Source organism: Hyposmocoma kahamanoa, unplaced genomic scaffold (genome assembly GCF_003589595.1).
Source record: "Hyposmocoma kahamanoa isolate Upper Pololo Valley unplaced genomic scaffold, ASM358959v1 166, whole genome shotgun sequence".
NCBI lineage: Eukaryota > Metazoa > Arthropoda > Insecta > Lepidoptera > Cosmopterigidae > Hyposmocoma > Hyposmocoma kahamanoa.
The window spans coordinates 1,020,143-1,042,144 of record NW_020653601.1 but is presented as its reverse complement, the minus strand read 5'-3'; the positions used below and the strand labels follow the sequence as shown (position 1 = coordinate 1,042,144).

The 22,002-nt window shown below is 36.6% G+C and overlaps 1 protein-coding gene across 1 annotated transcript in view; it reads right to left on the bottom strand.

The window, feature by feature from the left end:
- Positions 1-1,722: 1,722 nt before the first annotated feature.
- LOC113225526 (octopamine receptor Oamb) overlaps positions 1,723-22,002 on the bottom strand; it is a gene marked incomplete at its 5' end in the record, with an annotated part of 32,045 nt that continues 11,765 nt past the window's right edge. Inside the window, 7 exons of the mRNA XM_026457849.1 lie at positions 1,723-1,821; positions 3,953-4,138; positions 4,676-4,893; positions 5,150-5,423; positions 5,720-5,867; positions 6,469-6,676; positions 7,319-7,555. Coding sequence (XP_026313634.1) covers positions 1,818-1,821; positions 3,953-4,138; positions 4,676-4,893; positions 5,150-5,423; positions 5,720-5,867; positions 6,469-6,676; positions 7,319-7,555 — 1,275 coding nt within the window. The remainder of the gene's footprint in view (positions 1,822-3,952; positions 4,139-4,675; positions 4,894-5,149; positions 5,424-5,719; positions 5,868-6,468; positions 6,677-7,318; positions 7,556-22,002) is intronic.

The following is a 22,002-nucleotide window of genomic DNA, read 5'->3' as shown; positions in this document are numbered from 1 at the left end:
GTAAAGCGCGTTTTTCTTTTCATCGGTTTTTTATAAAAACCGGTATTTACAATAAATTAATTCTAAACAAGTAAGTTTGAAGTCATATGTTACTAAAAATATACGTAGGAAGTGTGACGACATAAAAATCTAGACATTTGGGCTTAATTTCTAGGACATTTATTTTAGGCTAGGTTAGGACATTCATTAAAAATTACAATTAACCTAAACTTAAGTAAAATTAATGCACTAGGCCTAAGACTTTAGAACTTAATTTCTAAAAAAGGGTGCTTTATTTTATAAAAAATAAAAATAATATTTACATTAATATGTTCATGTAACAACAATTTCGCTACCTACATCGAATACAATACATTTAAATTAAAATTCAAACAGTCTTTTCATAAATAATTCACTTATTATACACATAACTAAAATTACAATTTTAATTTCCTAACACGTCAATTTAACTTTACAATAATGCGTTTTATATACGGATCTGTTTTATATTAACGAATTTTCAACTATACTAGCGTTACGACGCATTGAAATAACGTTATACACTCGATAGAACTAGGTCGACATTAAATTGCAAAGAAGAAGACCATAACATAATAAATTATAATCTATGGCCAGAGATGAGCAAGCATTTTTTTCAATCCTCTAAAGGTTTTAACCCGACGGCGCTGAGTTAACGCCGGTTTTTAATCGAATTAAAATTTTAAGATTTATGTAAGATTTACAACTAAATATTTGTTGTAAATCGAGTTTTCTTCAATGTCTATTGCTTGATGAAGTAAATTTGTACAAAAATCGTGACTTGAACCAATCTTAATAAAAAAGGAATCGTAATGAGCATGTAGTGAGAATCCACAGAATGCGGAATATGGTTGATAGTGTAACTTTCCATTTTTGTTGGAAAGGTAGTTGGATAGGTCGATTCAATATTTCAAGATCTATATTATGAATTTAATTTTTTATTTTATTTTTTAAATCGTTTTGATTAAAATGATAAGTTACATCTATATGGATAACGGAGATTTTAGTGACTATTGTCAAAAAAGAAAGACAAAATTTGGAATGCGTATTTACAAAAGAAGTTCATAATAAGTTTGGCGCCAACTAAATAGACACCCCGCTGATGTGCACGAGTCACCTTAAAGGAGAAAGTTTAGAACACAGTCCACAACGTCGACCCAGTATGCTTTCACGTCGAAAAACAAAAAAATTTTGTTAAATAGCATTGACTTACAATTATATGGACGTCGGGTCCGCGCTAAAAAGTGTCCGAACTTATAGGGCGTTAAAATCGTATACAGAGCGTCATTCACGCTTTAGTCTTCGTTTGTTCGACTGACAGCGAAAGAAGCAAAATTACACAGTACTGCGATGACATTACAATTTAAATTCAACGTTTTAGCTTTTTCATATTCCTTGACATGTCACTACGTTTAAATAGGTTGACTTGGGACATTTTTTTCGTGGTTTTTGTATTAGACCCGTCGTGCCTTTATTTGTAAGTCAATGTTAAATAGATATGTATTGCAACCGTTCTTCATACGTAAGATTACGTGTAATTAGATAAAGAGGTAGGGTACGTATTTAAAAATGCTCAGAGGATCAATACCGTTCAGAGACCTCATGTTATGCACAGTAGTAGATTAGGAGGCTAGTCTTCTTTTTGACAAGTAAAAAAATGTGCTCTTCGTATATAAATACTTATATATAGAAATTTTGGTAAAAAGGTAGGTACATAATGCGCTCCTACGTTCGCACATGGGCTAGACGCACGCGACAGAAGTTTGAAACGTCGGAATCTGCCGCCGGAGAGGACGGCGTCACCTGAAACGGAAACAACACATTTTTATTAGTTATCATTAAAGAAGGACGGCGAAATCTGACATAATAATTATAAAATCAATGAAGAGCCGTTCCTGGACTTTGCTAGTATAATTTTACGTTTTAGATAAACCTAGTTATCAATATATCTTTGTGTATTTTTAGAAGTCGGGACTAGATATGAACGCCGCCAACAAATGCAATCGGCGCGCCGTTCAGTTCGGTCAGGCGCTCCGATCGTACGCACGCGCACGCTTCCCTTTTGTATATTGTGAAAATGGCGACGCCAGAAAATTACTTTTCTAAAATATTTTTTTTATATAAAATGTAAGTTAGCATTTGACCTCCATCTCACCTGATGGAAAGTGACGATGAGGTCGACGATGAAGCATGCACACCTAAATAATACCTATTCACTGTCGCCTTGAAAAGGCCCAAGTTATAACGTTCAGGGAACAAGTCGGCAGGCAGTGAATTCCACTCCACAACCGTTCGTCATATAAATGTGGAAGCGTAAAGCTTCGTGCGAATCTTTGGAATATCCACAACATAGGGGTAGAATCCAAGCCTACGTCTAGTCCGCCAGTGATGGAAAGGGGAAAGCGGAATTAAATCGTGTAATTCCATCGCACACTCCCCGTGATATATCCTGTAAGATACCGATAACAGTGTGACCATCTGTGGCAGATTTCTGCCATGTTGGCAGATTTAATTTTTATTCACTTTCATTGCGGTAGAACATGTTAACGTTGTATTAAATGTTTGGCAGATTTGTGAATATTCAGTAACTTCTTTATTATTTTAGGGAAAAAACTGAAAACTTGTTGTTTTCTGCTACAACGAACAAATATCTGAAGCAAAATACAGGACAATGTAAAACATAACTTATAATAACTTTAGAACCCGAGCTTCTACTGGCTGTACTCGATTACCTTTTTTGATGCTTTGATAATGAATTACACGTTATAGACCTCTTTAATGAACGTCGTCAAAAACACTGGATGGCAGAATACACGGGATGAGGCTATCCTTCTTTTAAAATCAAACTTTAGCTTGTGATTAATTGTGATTAAGACCCATATAAATTCCAAAGTTTCAGAAATTGTGTGACTTTAATTTTATTATTCTGGAGGACAACATTCACACTACGAGTATCATGGACCAATTATACAATAGGACTGCTATTCACGAACCACGATACAAGAAAGAGTATTTTTTTATTTTTTTTAAATCGGTACGGGACCTACAATTCTTGCGCCTGATGGTAAGTTACACGCGTGCCTATAACAGTTGCAGTGCCATTCATAGCTTTAAATCGTAAAGATCTGAGGGGCACTGCCACTGCGCCCGTCACCCTGAGATATAAGTTGCCAAGTCCCATGTGCCGGTAATTTCACCATCACCTTGGCCTTCAAAACTTCAACACAGTGATGCTGACATTACTGCTTGGTGGCAGAAATAGATAAGGTGGTAGTATATTACATATAATATGTTATAAGTATTATAGAAAACCCTTAGTTTTAAACATGAAAAACAAAGAAAACACTTTTTTTTGTTCGCCTTTGTACATAGAAACTGTAATATACATAAAGGGTATTATTTAAAATTTAACTAATTTCAACGGGGAAGATGATTTCTCCGTACCACCAACCATGTAGCGTAAATTGGAATGTTCGTTGTAAAAAAATTTAAAAATAAAGTATTCAAATAATAACTTTTGTAACTATAGTGAAAAATAAGGTGGTTTGCATTAATATTAGACATAACTGGTTGATTGACTTTACCACATCAGTCAACCGTGGCCAAATTTGAAAAAACAAATATACGCGATTTAAATCCAAAAAATAGTTTCATTTCCTAAAAATAAATTGCTGTTTCGAGGCTCACAACAACTTATGTGGAAGGTGTCGAGATGATACAGTTGGTTAAGCCGTAGAAGGATAAAACATCTCCATCAGTATCGAAGACAAAACTTGTGGATATCTTGAATATTTCACCATAGTTTCACAGCTGTATCGTTGCATCGTTGAGGTTGTGTACTACTTTCAATTTTAAAAGTAGTCCACGTTCGGCTTGGCTTTGGGTCCCACAGGGCGCTACTCTGATCCCTAAACTTTACGTCAGGTATGCATACCTATCAGTGGTGCTAGAAGTGTGCGATTGGCTATGTTCATGTTCGTCTAAGGAGTGAGACTGAGTGTTTCTCAAAATCCTCGTCCGTGGAGGCTCAGCAGCGGCGCCGCCGGCTCCGTCGGATTCCCTGCGCGCGCTGCCGCCTCCGCTGCAGAAGCACTTGCAGATTATGCGTTTGAAGGCAAACCTGGAATCATGACGATAGATTCTTTTCAATGCATGTTTCAAAACGAGACGCGGTTAAAGTTTAAGGGTTCATCAAAGAACAATAGTCGTTGTTTATGATCTTAGTAATATAGTTTTGTTAGGTTTTACAAATAACAGTGAATAATATCTTAGTGCCCTTGCTTGGTATAAATAAAGCCAGGTGATCATACGTCACAAGTGTTTTTATTACAAATTAAGAAAGAATTTGTGAAATTTTATAACTCTGCTAAATAGGAGATAATTTACACTAATTTAAAATTTAGGCTACGTTCGCGGAATCTTTACCCTCTCCTGATAAGTTGTTTTATTAAAGCAAGGCCGCTTCAATTGTATGGCACGTGTGACAACCCGCGTTAGGCAACGTGAGTGCACCACGAGATGATGCGAATGTGTATGTGTACAAGACGCGCTGCTACGTTTGTATGGAGTTAGCATACTTATTATATTATGATTCTACTCCCGGTTTTTTAGATTATTCTTTGTATTATTAATTTGGAATAATAATCAGATATCTTACCTGAAGTCTTTAGAAAACAGCGCATAAATAAGCGGGTTGATCGCGGAATTGCAGTATCCCAGCCAGAAAAGCACAGAAAAGACAATGGGAGCGACGCAGTCTCCGCAGAAGGCCCTGACCACGTACACGCTGAAGAACGGCAGCCAGCAAAACACGAAGCCGCCCACGATGATGCCAAGCGTCTTCGCCGCTTTGGTTTCCATGCGGAATCGTTTTACCTGGAACGAGTAGAATATTTGTATTGTATTGTATTGTAATATTAAGTGAAATTTTTATCTACATTGGAACTTTGTGGGTGTATTATTACGCAAGGGGCTTTATCTGCAGCCATCAGCAGCAGTTTCTTCAATATACTTTCACCATCAACAAATAACAATTGACCGAAGCGTTGTATGACAAATGATCCTTATTCACTTGAAAAGTTTCTTTTATTACTAATATACACGCACACACGATGAATATTGAAAATCTTACCTGTGCCTTAATATTTCTCTTTCCCATCCTCCTAGTCCTTGGTTTATCATCGAACTCGTCATATAGAGGCGCTGGTGTGAGATGGTGGGACTTCACCCTCAACCGACTCTCTGTCAGCTCCCTGCCGTCTCTTTCATAGTGTACTGCGTACAATGAAGGACTTGGGGAACGACTTGGAGATCGGGAATTCTCATGGGCTGGGCAGATTTGTTCTGATGATGGATACGATACGGAGATTTTGATCTTTTCGTGGGCTCTACGTGCGCTTGAATGCCTGAAATAGGGTAATAACGATATAGTGGAATATAAGACTTGCCCAGGCCTTAACTGTTAACGTAACTGTTAAGAAGCAATGCATTGCTTATTGGTTGGTTCTAATCATTCTTTCGATTCGAATACGACACGGTTTAAAATCAAATGGTTTCTCAATGGAAAAATAGTTTTTTCCCACACAAACTACGCCATTCAAAGATTGCTCGAACGAAAATAGAAAATGGGCAATGTCGTCTCGGAAGAAATAACCCTGTTAATAGCCAGAGTGGTACTGGAACTTAATATCCTTATATTTACCTTCTAAGCCGTTCAGGCGAGGCGCTTAGTGAAGTGCTGGTCGAATGGTTCGAGGCGTTGGATAGTGGAGACCCGTGGGGACGGTTCGACCCTCGGCCTCGATGTATACGAAGGGTCAAACGATTGTCGTCGAAACGACTGCCTATTCCTTTTTATAAAAAAAGAATAAGAATTATAGCATGAACTTAACACGATATACAAACACACAGACAAAAATTTTAAAAATCCCTGCTGAGAATATTAAACAGAGTTTTCCGGTGTCTTAGCAGGTGTACCGATTGAAGATGTGTGAAGGATAAAATCTTGCGAACAAAGTTGGCAAAACGGAACACTTATTTAATGGATATACAATTTAACCTTGTATCTTTAATTTCGTGTTGTGATTATATTTGAAGCCGGTCTACTGCATATGGCTGACGGACTGACAGAATGATGTGGATTGTGAGATGACGGGTTCGTGTTTTTTCAGTTTTGTTGATAATGTCACTAAGACATTGTAACATTTTTACCAGATTAATCTAATAAAGAACAGTCGTGGTTCCTCCGCCTTTTCCTTTTAACAGGCCTACGTTTGTCCCTGAACTGGTGGAAAGTGAAAGATGTAAAGGAGGATGGTTGTCGCCAAGAACATGCTTGTTCGTTTATGGTACACATTTTCTTCATTTATGGAAACATGATAATTTGCCGTCAGTGACTTCTATATAATGGTAATGAAGAGAGTTAAGAAAGTAACTTTACACTGTTCTCACCACCTTTGGTTGTCCGAAATCCTTGATTAATAGCCTTGGTTGTCCTAACAGCAGCTTTGTATATACGCCAGTAGAAGAACAGCATCACGAACATGGGGATATAGAAAGACCCCAACGCTGAGTAGACGACGTAGCCCGCGTCGTTGGTTAGCTCACATGTCCAGGGGCAAGGAGGGTCTGGGGGGTCATCTGGGTTGGCGCCTTCAGACTGTGGGGGAAAGATGATTTAGGATGATTTATCAGTATACAGCTTTTAAACTACATACCTATATCATCAAATGTCTGTTTGATTGAATTAGAAATTAAATTTTTGTTCATGTTATTAATACCTTTATAATGCTTACTTTATTAGTAGGACTTGAGTTGGATTTTCACAGTGGCGGAGAAGGAAAATTGTAGGGTCTATAAAGATGTAAAAAGTTATCGAGTTCTTAGGTTTTCGCGATTGTTACAGGTCCCATGGTCACGGTTGACTGATCCCAGTCAACTGTGACCATGGGACCTGTAAAGGGCCCGAAACGTCGGTTTGTTTGAAAAAAACAAATATACGCGATTTAAATCCGGATAAATAGTTTCATTTCCTATATGTAAAAAGTTCCCAATCCGTTTTAATTCTGTTAAAATTCGATGTCGTGTTTAGTGTTTGAAATAGAACTGTGATTGTTGAAAGCATAGGTCAAGATGAGGGAGATATCTTGGTTTCACTAAGCCAATTCATACATACTGATCTACCAAAGTCCTTAAGATCATTTTTGACGGGTACGGCATAGATACGTCAATGGACAGCTGTTCATCTCCTGGATTTATCTCTGTGCTACTTCCTTAAACTTTCAAAATCTGAAATACCAACCCGTTTATCTTTCCAGCCGACCAGAGGCGGGAAGCAAATGACAAAAGACAGCACCCATACACCAGCGATGAGCGCCTTAGCTCTCCGTCTGCTCATGATGCTCGGATAGCTTACTGGTCGAGTAACTGCTACGTAGCGGTCCAGAGATATAGCACAGAGATTCAATATTGAGGCTGTGCACATCCACACGTCGACTGCTAGCCATACTGAGCACCAGACGTCTCCAAAGATCCATATCTGGAAAAAAAGAAAAGTAATGGTGAAATGACAGGTGTTTATTTATTGGTAGATCCTGATACGGCCGAACGGAAAACGCCCGATGGGACGTTCCAGGTACCAAAGCAACAAAGACCTAGGCATCAATTCTGAAGCCAATTTAGAATTTTCAGTAGCAAAGAAAATGTACAAAAGTCAAATAAAGTTATTGCTGCATACATAAAATCCTCACAAACTATATATTTTAACAAAATGTACCAAAAACTCGCACTGAAAGATAGCAGAGTCGACGAGTGCTATACATTATGTATCTCGGCTATTAAGCGATAACGTAAAACACATGGTTCAAACTACGTTTTCAATCTCTTACTAATGGTTTTTGCGAATAAATTGTGTGTTTGTTCGCGCAGAAACTATCGGATGGATCCTTCACACAATGCGTAGGGTTCAGGGTCCTCAGGACCCATTGTAGCGGACTGTACAAATGGGGGCGGTGCTAAAAAGGAACGAACAATACCATACAAAATGTACTTGGAAAGTATATTGTACAATGTTAATACACTACAAACGTAGAAAGACAACCGGAAAATTATCAAAATCAGGCGCCAGGAACACGATTGTCGTAGAGACTCTCCTCAGTGAATTCTGCCATTCAAATTCTGATCAATAAATGCGTGTCTTCCGTAACCTTGATATTGGCGGAATTACCGATTGTATCTACACAGCTATAGCTATATACTTAAAGAGTCGTTACATCCTCAAATGGCTTTGGCTGATTCTGTATAACAGAGAAAGTGTTGAACAGAAAGTAAATTAATAATAAAATACTACTGTTTTCTTCTCCATTATATTTAGCAAAGAACATAGCCATACTTCGAATGAACTCTAAGCCAACCTTATTTTTCATGTCATTTTCTGTTATTTTTGTAAACAGCCATAATTATTTAGTAACATTATGCTCCCCGAATTTTGTGGAAAAAAAAAAACTAAAACGAATTTTGTTAAATAAAAAATGTAGAAACAAAAAACAGAACAGGTCCAAAAAATTAAGTTGGCCTAGTGTTCATTGGAAGTATCGGTAGTATAGAAGAAGTACAGCTACATTTTGAATAAAAATTATAAAATACTAAAATATTTTGCTCACTGACTATATCCTCAAAAAATCGCCTAACCTAAACACATATAATAAAAGTTTATTTTTAATTTTCCAAAGTAACTTGATAATAATAACAATCACCAACGCGTGTAGCGTGACCTCCTCAATTAATCCCAATTGTTGTCTGTAAACAAATTAATTTCAGTCAGCGTAACTGACAACCTGAGGCGGACGAATTGTTGTAGCATTTTCGTTTCCAGCTCTAAAGGTTGCTGCTTTGTACGGTATGTATCAATTGCTGGTTCCTGAACCTGTGGTCTTGATCCCAGCTGTCAAGGAAAACTACGTCTCTATTTTACAAAAGTCGAAAATTAAAAGCGCCTACTAAAATTAAACTAGCAAACATGCAGTCACGCATTAATGCTTGTTATTTAATTACGCGCAAATTGATAACTAGCGAATTTGCAAGCAATATTTCATTTTGAATGAAACGTGAGTATAATTTTAATGTTTTGCACCAACGTATTACCGTGGTATAGGCACCGGATAGTCCGGAAGCGGCAGATGTTCTCAGATTAAATTTAATTAATATCGCCCCACCCTAGCTTGCAGCATAGCCTTTATCTATAACCAAATATAGATGTGTCATGGAGCTTTCATATCAGTAAATAAGCGTGTCATGTTGAATATTAGTTACACAAAACTGTTCCAACTTTTGAACGTTTTACAGCTTTTTAACTAAGTATATATTAAAAACGTCAAAATTTAACAAATCAATTGGACTGTATTTTTTTATACGTATGTTGCGCGATAGCTCTGATTTGTAAATCGATTTTGATGAATAATTTTTTATGTTAGAAACAGGGTACCTCAGTATTAGTCTCATTTAAATTTGAAGAAAATATTCCACACTTAGGTGGCAAACTAGGGGATGATTCTGTTTCGCGCACTTCCGGTAACCGATTTCAAAAAAACTATGTAATTCCACGAACTTTTGAGGCCTTTTTTTTACAAAAAACGTTACAATTATTATAATAGCAGTAGAGGTCCTTTGTAAAGGAGTTCGTCCGGCTACCTTACCTATTTCTGCCGCCAAGCAGCAAGGTGAGCATTACTGCGTTTCGGTTTTGAAGCGTAAGGGTGCTGGTGAAATTATAGGCACATGGGACTTGTCAACTTATGTCTAAGTGTATGTGCAACTGGACAGACGTGTCACTTACATTCAGACGCGCGACTTGATCCTCCCGTTATTTGGTATCGTAAAAAAAAGTTACTTGTTTACTTTTATTTACTTGCATTTTATTGCTGCGATTAGCAGGTCAGATCTATCGTTTTAAAGAAGACATATGCACATCGGTGGCACAGAGGTGGATTGATTTAAAGGCTACACTATGTAGATATTCATCACAGCTACCTCGGTTCATTATAGCAATTTGTGTAGGGGCGTTACAATTTTACTAATTGCAACGTGTAGCTGACGATATTAAATTCTTGATAATGACTGCGTTTATGCGTCGGGTTGCGGGGTTCAAATTAAACTGCGGAATAATTAAACTTATTGTGATAACTAACATTGTACCTCAGTAAAGTTTGCTTAACAGGTATAAAAGTAAATGAAGTGTTTTGAAAACGATGAGAATGAAAACAAGTTGCAATAATAACCTATTTTCCAGGGTAGTCTGTTCATTAGGTGTTAATTGCAAGAGATCATTAAGAAACGAGAGCTTTTCAGAAAAAAAACACCAGCTTTAAAACATAAATTCCCATCCCGAAAGGAGGAATCCTCTTCCATCGGATTTTATTTAATCTATTAAATTCTCATTCAATATGATCTGGAAGACAAGAAAAGACGTTAAGAATTCATTATCATTAATTATCTGAGTCTTTTAATCTTTTAATGGAAAAACTGATTTTGAACTGTATCTTCTAAGAAATTAAAGTTGGCTTGAAATCGTTAATCGTTCTATAATGAATCCAATTAAATAAAATCTAGAGTCACTTTTGCATCGTCTTGATTTGCCATAAGATTCAGGCGCATTACACTACGGCTTAACAGTCGTCTTCACAAAGTCACAAATTCATTTAAGAGACAGCATATATACCTACTTCTATAATAAGCAAAATGCCAAAATGCCAAACGGGCAGAATGTCAGATTAACAGAATTCCAGATTCACAGAATGCCAGAATATCAGATTTCGAAATGCCATGTATCACTTCCAGGAACAGGCCTCCCTCCTCCTGACGCACGAACTAATGTCCAGTAGTGGACGTGATGATTGCGTTTAATATTCAAAATTTGCTATACGACAAAAATCTGTGGTAGTGACACAGATCTGTTTAGCTCTCGTAGGTAGTCTCGATCTATGATATTTGAAATAAATCGATATGTACCTGCCACGTAAGTAGTTGTAAGTCAAAATGTATCCTTTTTTATGTATGTTATAGGTTCTTATGTTTAAAAGTAAAGAAATCACTTAGTGTTATGTTTATTTTCAAACATGGAACCTATAAGTGAGAGGTGGAGTATTTTCTTCTTTAAATAGGACCACGTCTGAGGTACTCTTTTTCCAACAAAAAAAATCATTATAATCGGTTCACAAATGGCGACTCATCGCGTAACATTAAAAAAAAACATAGTCATTCGACTATGAGATGAGAACCTTCTCCGTTTTTTGAAGTCGGTTAAAAAAAGATATATTAAGTATACATTATGTTAAGGTTATATTATGAAGTTAAATAGCAAAATATGGTATGTCGACTTACAATAACTTACGTGGGAGGTATCGATCCTTCTAAAAGGAATCTTTCAATATAATAATGAATTTAGAATGCTGTCGGGACTGCCACGCTTTTACAACGGTTCAGGCATGTTCTCGGAGGCACTTCTTGACAGCTTTAGCGCGATAATACGCAAGAGAGCTGCCACCCTGATGCGTCACGTATGTGACAGTACCAACAGTATCGTGCGGTTGATTTGGGAGTATCCTGCTTGTAACACGTGGACGCACTGAATATCGTCAGAGACCGTGAAATTTGGCAGAAGTGGGTGATGTGAGCTGCATAATATAATACGATTTATTTAGTAGCAGTAGAGATCCGTGTGAGAAAGTGCGTCCAGGGAAGTACCGCCACCTTCACCCATTTTCGTTACCAAGCTGTAATGAGAGCATTACTAGGTTCCGGTTTTATAGGCACATGTCAACTTATGTCTAGGGTAACTGGCGCAGATCTTTGCAATTTAAAGCTCTAAGTGGCACTGCAATTGGTATGGAACAGCGTGTCGTACGACTTGTATATCCCTTGACTTGGTATCATATAGAAAACAATTATGATGAATAGTAATATTTTATGCAATCGTCGCACAATGTGGGTTCTTAAAGTCATAGCATAGAATATTTTTAAATAATGCAACATAACCAATGTTTAATGTATTTTTTTAACAATCCATGACAATAAAAGCAATTTTTTAATAAATTTTAACCCATTTATTAGGCTATGCAAAGGTTCCACCATACAGCCTTTTCATATGTTTAGACGAAAGCTCATTAAACGCTACAAAACAAAAAATCAAAGAGATAGAACTTGCCAAGTACCGCGTATATTTTAACGATTTTTTTAATAAAGATTTTAGGCCCGGTTGCAAAACTTTTAGGCCAATTTAACCAATCAGAAGGCAGTACTATAGCGTATACGTAGCGTCCTAATTGCTATTTTAATTAGCAAAAATACGACGTTTTTTTATTGAAATTTTTCAGTTCTGTAGCGAATACCTTAGACAATGGAATTTTTATTCTGAACTAAAAAGAGCGCCTATAAGATATGGTTTATCAAATTAAAATTGACAGATTAAGTACAGGTGTAGACAAAAAACATTATGGTAACGCGTATTTTAATCTTTTTATTTTTTTTAAATTTATTTATTGTATAAAGGACAAAATACACAAATATGTTTCTAATCGCATTTTAAACCACTACGGTTTGTCATAATGCGACTTGTATCTACACAATACAAATTTGAACATGCTAGCAAATTGGCGCCTTATGTTGTTGGTCTTGAATATTTAACTTTCGTAAATGTATTTTGTTTGTTATTTTTGCTCAGACGCAAGTGTATGTTAATTTTTAATGTGTTCTTCGGAAGTCACCACATTATTAAAGCGTAATTGGCTGGGGCCGATGTCATAAGAGCAAAAAGGACGGTTCGCCCCGTCGCGGAAAACACTATGTATTTTTTTTGACATGGACGTAAAGTTTTTTCTCACAAGCAACGCAAGAATATTATCAAGAGTTACTTTACTTATTTATTTAAGAGTCTCCACAACCTCAAATGGCTTTGGCTGATTCCACGTAACAATGAACGCATGAAACCAATACTTTGGAAAAAAATATAGTAAACTTAAAGATATAAACTGATTACTGTACGCCGCGAAAACAGGATTTCTAAAAATGTTCACGATAGAAAAAAACTTACCTCGAAATTTTACAAGAAAATCGCTGTAGTCAATATAATACCAATTTTTTTTTTAATATCAACTGAAATAAGTAGAACACGTATAGTACTTGTTATATGATATACATTTTTAAAATAGCTTCAATTTCGTTTGTAAAAAAATCTGAACTGCGCTCGACCCATGCAAAATGAACCTTATTCGTACGGGAAAAGTTTTAATTCGAGCCGAGGTAGTGTTAATAAATAAATATATTTTTTTATATTTTCTTTTATTATATTTTTTTCCCAAGTGACGGTATGACGTAGTGCGCTTGGTTGCAGTGCTACTCAGTGCTTTGAATCACAATGTTCTCAGGAGCGCTGCCACTGCGCCCGTTTACCCTGAGACATAAATTGCTAAGTCCCGTGTAATTTCACCAGCACCCTTACTTACCCTTTAAACTGGAACGCAGTAATGCTCACATTACTGCGATCTATTACCAGATCTACAAGTAGATGATAAAATTTGAAAATAAAATAATCTCAATATACCTACAGAGCACCTACATAAAAACCAACCTCAAAAGTTTGCGGAATTATATCTATTTGCCAAGTTTTGTTGAAATCGATTACCGGAAAGTGTGCGAAACCAGGTGCATCCTCTAGTTTGCCACCCTTAAAGGTGGAATAATGTCTTCAAACTTAAATATGATCACTACTGAGGTACTCTCTTACCAAAAAAAAAAAAAAATCATCAAAATCGGTTCACAAATGTTGATGTTACCGGAGTTATCACGTAACATTATATACAAAAAAAATACACAGTAGAATTGAGAACGTTCTCCTTTTTTTAAAGTCGGCTAATAAAAATTAATATACATAGAGAAGATAATACCTCTCTCTGAATCGTATTTTGGGTGTTTTCTTTTAGTACCTACGTAACAAGAAATCACTTTACTACGGTAGTGTATTTAGAAAAAAGTTTCGTTATTGCAAAAACATAACTATTCAGTTTTTTATGTTCTGATATTTTTTATCATTTCGAAATTTCTGAGAGACGTATTGATCACATAGAATGCTATGTATATTACTTAATATTGAGGTAAATAAAACCTTCTGATCTAATTTCCTGGTATTTATCGTGTCGATTGGAGAATTTTGACTTTCCATAGAAATTGCTTAACGTGTAAGTACCTCGTGAAAAAGTTGAAGACATTCAGTCTAAATGTTATAGCTTTTACAGACCGTTGGCGGACATTTTAATTTTTTTCACATTCAATTTACCTTGAATATTGCCTTTTCAAAAGTATAAATATAACGTTAAGTATCTTGTTGCCATCAAAATGGGAAATATGCTTCATATTTTTAGTACTTAGAAAAAAGTTTGTAAATGACAATGAAATGAAACTGTACAACTCTGTAATGGGGTTGCGAACCCTCTTGTTTACGCCCCCAGACGCGTTTGGCTGCCTAGTTTATTTTCAACTAAGCTTAAGATTCTTTACAACCTCAAAAACCTTGCCTCGAAATTTTACAAGAAAACTGCAGTATTCAATAGGTGCTTTACATATACCAATGATTCTTTTTTATATCAACTGAACTAACTAGAACATTGTATACTATATGCTATACATTTTTGAGATGGCTGTAATATCGTTTGTAAAAAAAATCTGAAATTGAACCAGTGTCTCCGCAGCTCGACCCAAGTAAAATGAACCGTATTAGTTTAAATTTTTTATTTTTTATAATATCAAGTGACGGGATGACCAAGTCGTGCGCCTGACGGTAAGCTACACGCCTGTCCATGACTGTAGCAGTGCCACTCAGAGCTTTAAATCGCAAAGGTCTGAGGGGCACTGCCACTGCGCCCGTCAACTTGAGACATAAGTTGAAAAGTCCCATGTGCCTGTAATTTCACCAGCACCCTTACTTACCCTTCAAAACCGGAACACAGTAATGCTGACATTTACTACTCACTGCGGTCGTTACGGAGCCAACACATATAGTTCACAGTGACATGAATCGAATTAAGTCAGAAAAATCCTTATGCCCTTGATATAAGAGCGAAAAACCGTTGTGCTATTCATATCGGTTTGTACGACGCGGCACAACATAGGTCGACATCAAATTTACTTGCTGCGAATTTCTGATTGCATCTGTACGTAGCCGATGACGGTTGATATCAGTGTCGAAGTCTGAACGACCGCGTTGACGACCGAAGAATTCCGAAGGCCACATTTCGAGACGGAATGGAGTGACCAAGTGCCCTCAAGGCCTCCTTATAGCAACTGCCCTGAGCAAAACCGAAAACCGAACCAGATGGAAGGGCTATTTTAGACGAAAAAGAGGTCACTACAAGCAGTACTTACCCACTTTGCAATCCTATGGATCGTAATTACAAAGTTATGCATATATATTTTTATTATTGCTTATTATGTAGTGTACTTATTGATGATATTCTTTGGTTGCAACCCTTTTGCATATTCCAAATGTCTAGGATAGACATTAGAGGTTGCCTGGAAGAAATTGCTACATAGCACATTAACTTACTACTACTATTATAACGTATTTTAACTGTAAGTGTTAAGTGTAATAAAGAATGTTTCATTCATTCATAGTATGAATGCACATTACGACTCGTTTTTAATGCACATCGATTAAAGTGCATACGGTCAAACGATATTTTGTATCGGTTTATTACAATCGATTCAATAGAAAGGCAAATCGAATCGTCTAGATCAGAAAGCAATAAACATTTTGTAATAATATCATTCAATTTGAGCAAAATCCATTTAAAAAAATATTTACTTGTAAATGGTTCTTGCCTTCGACTCGTTAATGGGTTTAAACTCGATTTAAATCCAGCGTTAACAAAGCGCTGCGTTAAAACCCGGGCGCTTGCCTACTTCTGGTTGTATACATTTTGTTCAGAATTGTAGAAACTATGATCTGACAGAGAACACAGGCGAAGTCTTAAAAGCAGCACTGTGCTGAGGCTTCGTCCTTTTCGTCAACATATTCCATCACAATTCAAAGTCAAAGTCAATAGTCTTTATTTCGTAAGCAAATTACTCATATTGCTCATTCGTAAGGCAGACTCCCCTTAACGCTTCGACTCGGCTTTTGGCGATGAAGCGCCATGCAAGACGACTATTTATAGCTGGTTTGCAGAATTCAAACGCGGACGTGTGAATCTCACAGACGAATTTCGTGATGGTCGCCCGTCCACTGCTGCGAACAGCAAAAACATCGATGCTGTGCGCTGTATCAAAACAGACAGGCATGTAACATACTCGGATTCGGGCATCTTTAGGCATAGTCATGAGTCCAATACAATCAATACTACACAAACATTTGGGTGTGAAAAAGCTGTGCTCTCGGTGGATCTCACACAATTTGATTGAGGCTCATAAAACGGATCGCGTCACTTGGTGCAATGCCATGCTTACCAGATTCAACGAAGGGGTGTCAAATTTGGTGTGGGACATTACTATGTCTCGTCCATAAATCCAAAATCCACTAAATCCATGGATTTATAGTTACGATCCCACAAAAAAGCAGCAATCGAGCGTATGGGTCTTTCGAGATGAGCCGAAACCAACCAAAGTGGCGCGCGTGCAAAGTGCCTCTATATGGATAATTGCTTCTTTTTTTAATAAAACTGGACACGTGGCTACTGCTGCTTTGGAGAGTCGTTGTGCCGTGAATAGTGATTGGTACACGACCATTTGTTTGCCGGAATTTATTGACAAACTCCGTAAAAATAACCGTAAACGCCGTATCATCGTGCACCACGATAATGCTAGTTCTCACACGGCCAGACAGACAAATAAATTTTTGAAGGCGAACAACGTTGACCTTATGAGCCATCCCGCGTACAGTCCCGACCTGGCACCTTGTGAGTTTTATTAATTTCCAAAAATTAAGAACCAGTTAAGCGGTCAACGATTTTCTTCACTTGAAGATGCTGTCGAAGAGTATGACAAATATGTTTCAGAGATTGTCACGGAGGAGAGGCATAAATGTTTTTAAAATTGGTTCATTCGTCTGAAAAATTGCATTAACGTTAACGGAGAATATTTTGAGAAACAATAAATTCATTTCTGACCATTTATTTATACATTAGAATACATTTATCATTACAATATTTAATTTGAATATCTTAGATCGAGACTACCTGCAAGAGCTAAACGAAAAACGAAACTATTAGAAATATAAATCAGAGTAGCATAGTATATTAAGTATCACGTGTATCACGGTATCACGTGATTTCCTATTTGGATGTGTGTTTGATGAATAAAGTCCTATTTAATTTAATGTATTTGTTTTATTACCAATTTTGCGAAATATAAACTCTAACTTGTAACATTGTCACCAATAATGATTTAATAGAAATAGATAAGGTTATTAACGATTAAAAGTTAAGTTTTTGACTTTTGATAGGTACCAGTAATAGTAAGTCGTGCGTGTAATATCGCCGACCCCGGCATCAGGCCAAGTGACTGACAAGCAGGGATGTAATTAGGGTTGTGACGACGCTGACCTACTTCATGGTCATCTCACCTTTTTCACCCTCTTTACTGGTTCCTGGCCACTTACGTTGCTTCGTACCGTTATCATTCCCTTCAATATTTTTGAAGCGAGAGAACGTGCTTATTTATCTTTTTTTTTTGTAAGTTCAAGTGACGGGACGAACAAGTCGTGCGCATGATGGTAAGCTATACGCCTGTCCATAACAGTTACAGTGCCATTCAGAGCTTGTAATTTCACCACCAGCCTTCCCCTTCAAAACCGGAATACAGTAATACTGACATTTCTGCAAGGCGGCAGAAATAGGTAACGTGTGTGTAGTACCCTGGCGAAGTCTTTCACAAGGACCTCTACTGCTACTAAAATATTCTCCTCGTGCCCTTATGTATGTCCGCAGATGAATTAAAAATCACTTACGCGTAGCTTACTATTGTGTTCTTTAAATATTTTATAAAAATAAAATTTTCTTCTGAAAAATATTTCAGGCAGCTCACCCTAAAATGTTTACATTTCTTTGCTCGCACTGCAGGTCCGTTTAAATCGAAGTTATCTTCGATTGGAATTTAAATCGAAAATTATAAAATGTTCGATCTAAATTCCAATGGAAAAAGGGTGAAATTTTCACAGCAACCGTAGGCGTCGTAGGCGTCGAAACGAAAATGCAAAATAAGTAACTAACTTTCGAAACTCGTTCTAGAATTGAAGAGAAAATTCAATTGTCGCGTTTGGCAAGTGATCGTAGTAAACCTGGAATTTAAATGTAAGAAAGGTGCCTAAATTGTTTTTCACAAGAGCCACTGTTAGGTAATAATGGATATATCCAGTCGTATTTACACCGCAAACAACACGGCAAGGGCAAATCAGGTAATTATGAATTCGAAAGTTGGAAATAGACCCGTGTGCCACATGGGCTTTGCTCCTAGCTACGGCTCTGTGTAGGCAATCACGCCAGAACATTGATTTTATATTTGAAGCTTATCTGTGTTTGATTGCCACGACTCCGCGACGGTAACGCGATGTCGACGTGACGGTGCACGCAGGTCAAAGGTTATTTTATTGGCCACCATACTAATCTTCCATCTCTACATATAGGGTGAAAATGTACTCTTTACAACGGCTGCTTAGTTTCAATATTCAGTATAAAGATACGTTGCAAAGGCAATATATGTCACTTTGCTTTGAATGTTGTTAATAAAAACAATAATTCCCAAAATCAATTTCGCGAAAACTTAATATACTCACTCACAGCTAAAAGCAAAAAAGAAGCTTTCTATCTTTCATATATCTATTTCTAGGTAGAAAACTTCAACGAGAGTTCACGTCTGGGGCATTGTTTCCAAAAATTTCCCCATTGGATGGCTAAGCTTATTGTTTGCGAAATCTTCTTAGTAAAGAGTTTTATCTCCAGAAACCGAAACTGGAAACCCCATTGCAAAAGACACAAAGTCGGACCATTGGTTTTATTAAGGTATAAAATTCTTCACAATCCAAGTATTGTTTATAAAATCAATATTTAGAGAACAATGCCAAAAACTGCCCAAATTATTTTTATGTACGAGAGAATATGGTAATTCTGATGATATCTACGGTTTTTAAAGTAATAATAATAAAGCACACACTCAACATAGCACTAGGGAAACCCTGTGTCGCGGTTGCACGAACACACACATAGACAACCACAAATTACACCCAAACTCGCGAGAGAAATGTATGCAGGCCATACAAAAATTTCTCCTGGCCCGGAATCGAACCTGCGAACTCTGCGTGGCAGTCCGGCATGGTAACCGTTCGGCCACGGAGGCAGTTACGTCTTATCATACCTTACATACTTTATGTCCATTCACATTAGGTTTTTTATCCATTTGCATTTCTCAACAAAAATCTTAAGTACTCATTTTTAGACATCTTTAGGCAACACTTTTTAGAATGTCAAAGACTAGGATAATTAGATACTTATGTGTATTATTGATTACGATTAATGTTCATCGAGGCAGTTGTTAACATTATATGTTTTCACCCTGTATTAGTACTCTTATAAATTGATTTCAAATAACTTGAATGAGTAAAGTTTTTCGGCGAAGTTTGTTTTTTTTTTGGGAAAATAATGGGGAAACGTTTTCAATGTACATATTACAATAATAAAATGTCAAATTTTCAGAATAATTTAACGGACAGTTGCAAGATAGATAGGACGAAGATTCCAAATGCAAATTAAAACTGTGACAACAACATGACGCGAAATCGAGAAATTTTCATAAATTTCCAATTATACATCTGAAGGTTGTAACTGCAGAGTGTGCGGACACTTATATTATTTAATGAACTTAAAAAAAGATGTATATTTTGCCTCTTCCATCTTTGCAATAACAAAAACATTACATACGAATGTTTGCTACAGGTTTCTTTTACTAAAGCTCAGCCACACCCCGGACGCTCCATACAACAAAGTTATTTACCTACTACTACTACAATCTACATATAGCAAAGCGCTATCCGCATACGCGCAAATGTGTGCGTGAAGTGGCAGGGTTACCCGTCACTTTCTCGTGCTATTTACGTTACGTGGTCAGATCGCTAATATAGCCAAAATTCTAACGCGAATCTATTATCTATAATTCTATTAATAGAATTCTAATAATTATACGTGTTCATTAGGTACTTGTATTGCTTAGAATGCTCTAAGTTATATCGATATAGTATTATATTTTTCATTAATTCACTAACTACAATAATATTGAAGATTTATTAAAAAATACATTAAAAGCACTTAAAATGATATATTTTGAACAGTTACTTTTAAATAACGTAAGCAAGGTATTTGAAATTGCGTGTTCAAGTTTGTCATTACCTAGTTAATAATTAAATATATTCACTACGTAATATTTATGGGCAATACAAATTGAAAATTCGAGAACCCTTGTTTACTAGCTCACGAAGTTATGGCGTCTTATTATATTGACATAATAAATCTGTATTATATATTATTCTGCACTAAACAATGAAGAAAACAATAACTGAATGAGTCTCAGACATAAGTTTGTTTTACTTACTTCGTTTCATCTTACGGCAATCGAAAGAAACTACTCTCTTTATCCCTTTTAGATGATGATAAAAAGCCGCACACAGCACAATTCACAAACATTATAAATAGTAACGCAAAATGATGTTATACATTAACATACAAGTTTCGTAATGAATAAATGAAAACCGTATTCAAATATAAAGTCGACAGCCTTGTTATCGTTCAGTTAATGTGACCGTCAATGTGCGGGGCGTGGTGCGATATCTAAAGCTAGAGAGCGGGGCGCAGAGTGTCCGTTCTCGTTACTTTTTTATTCTCTGGCTCAGCCCTGGAGCACAGATAGAATGTACGATGGAACGAGCTCGCCCAGAAGAAGCCTATTCAGTCGCACCATAAAGATACTCGGATTGTATGCGCTCGTAAACACAGTCACAGCCAGGGATTTATGCTCCTGGGTTGTGCGCATAATATAACGGATCCCGAAAAGCTTATTGGAATTAAGCAAGAATGGCGGAATCCTCGCGTTTTCTCTTGTTTTTTTTACATTTATCATTAACAATTTATAGTTATAGTAATGACCTCTGTTAAAAATAGTTTATTTGGTATTAACGCAAACTCCTGACAATAAGTATAGAGCAATGTTGCATCACTGCAATATTGCTGTGCTATTGTTCTCAGGACGCTCTCTCTATTCCGTCGACTTGCCCCTTTTGGCGGTTTAGGACCATAATGAGAAATGACAGCAACTTCTAATAACCACTTCCACAGATGACCACTTCTTGAAATTACCATTTCTTTAGATGCTACTTCTACAAAAGAAAACTATTTGAAATGGCTACTTCTTGTATTGACCACTTTTACAATTCAATACGTTTCGGCTTCGGATTAGGAACATTACCACAAGTTTGACAATGGACCTTTAAGTATATATACATTAGATATTGCATATTACATATATTAGATATTAGATATTGCTTATTATCACCCTGGAGGGTAACGTACCTCCGTCCATTGCGACTGGATTTCGCAACCATTTAACAAAAACAGGTAAATAAAACATTTCAAACATTTCATTTTTAGTTTAGATAACTGTCTGGCCTGCCTAATGTCATTGTCATGTACAATTAATATATTAAGCGGATAAATAAAATTTATCCGCTAAATATGTATAAGTGCAAAAAATTGATAATTGATTGGCTGTCGAAAATGAATTATGATGAAACCGAAAATCTTTTAAGTATTATTTCCTGAGCCTCACTATGCACACTTATATTCATACACACACTCACTCACTCACACACACACACACCCACACACACAACACACACACACACACCCACACCCACCCACACACACACACACACACACACACACACACACACACACACAC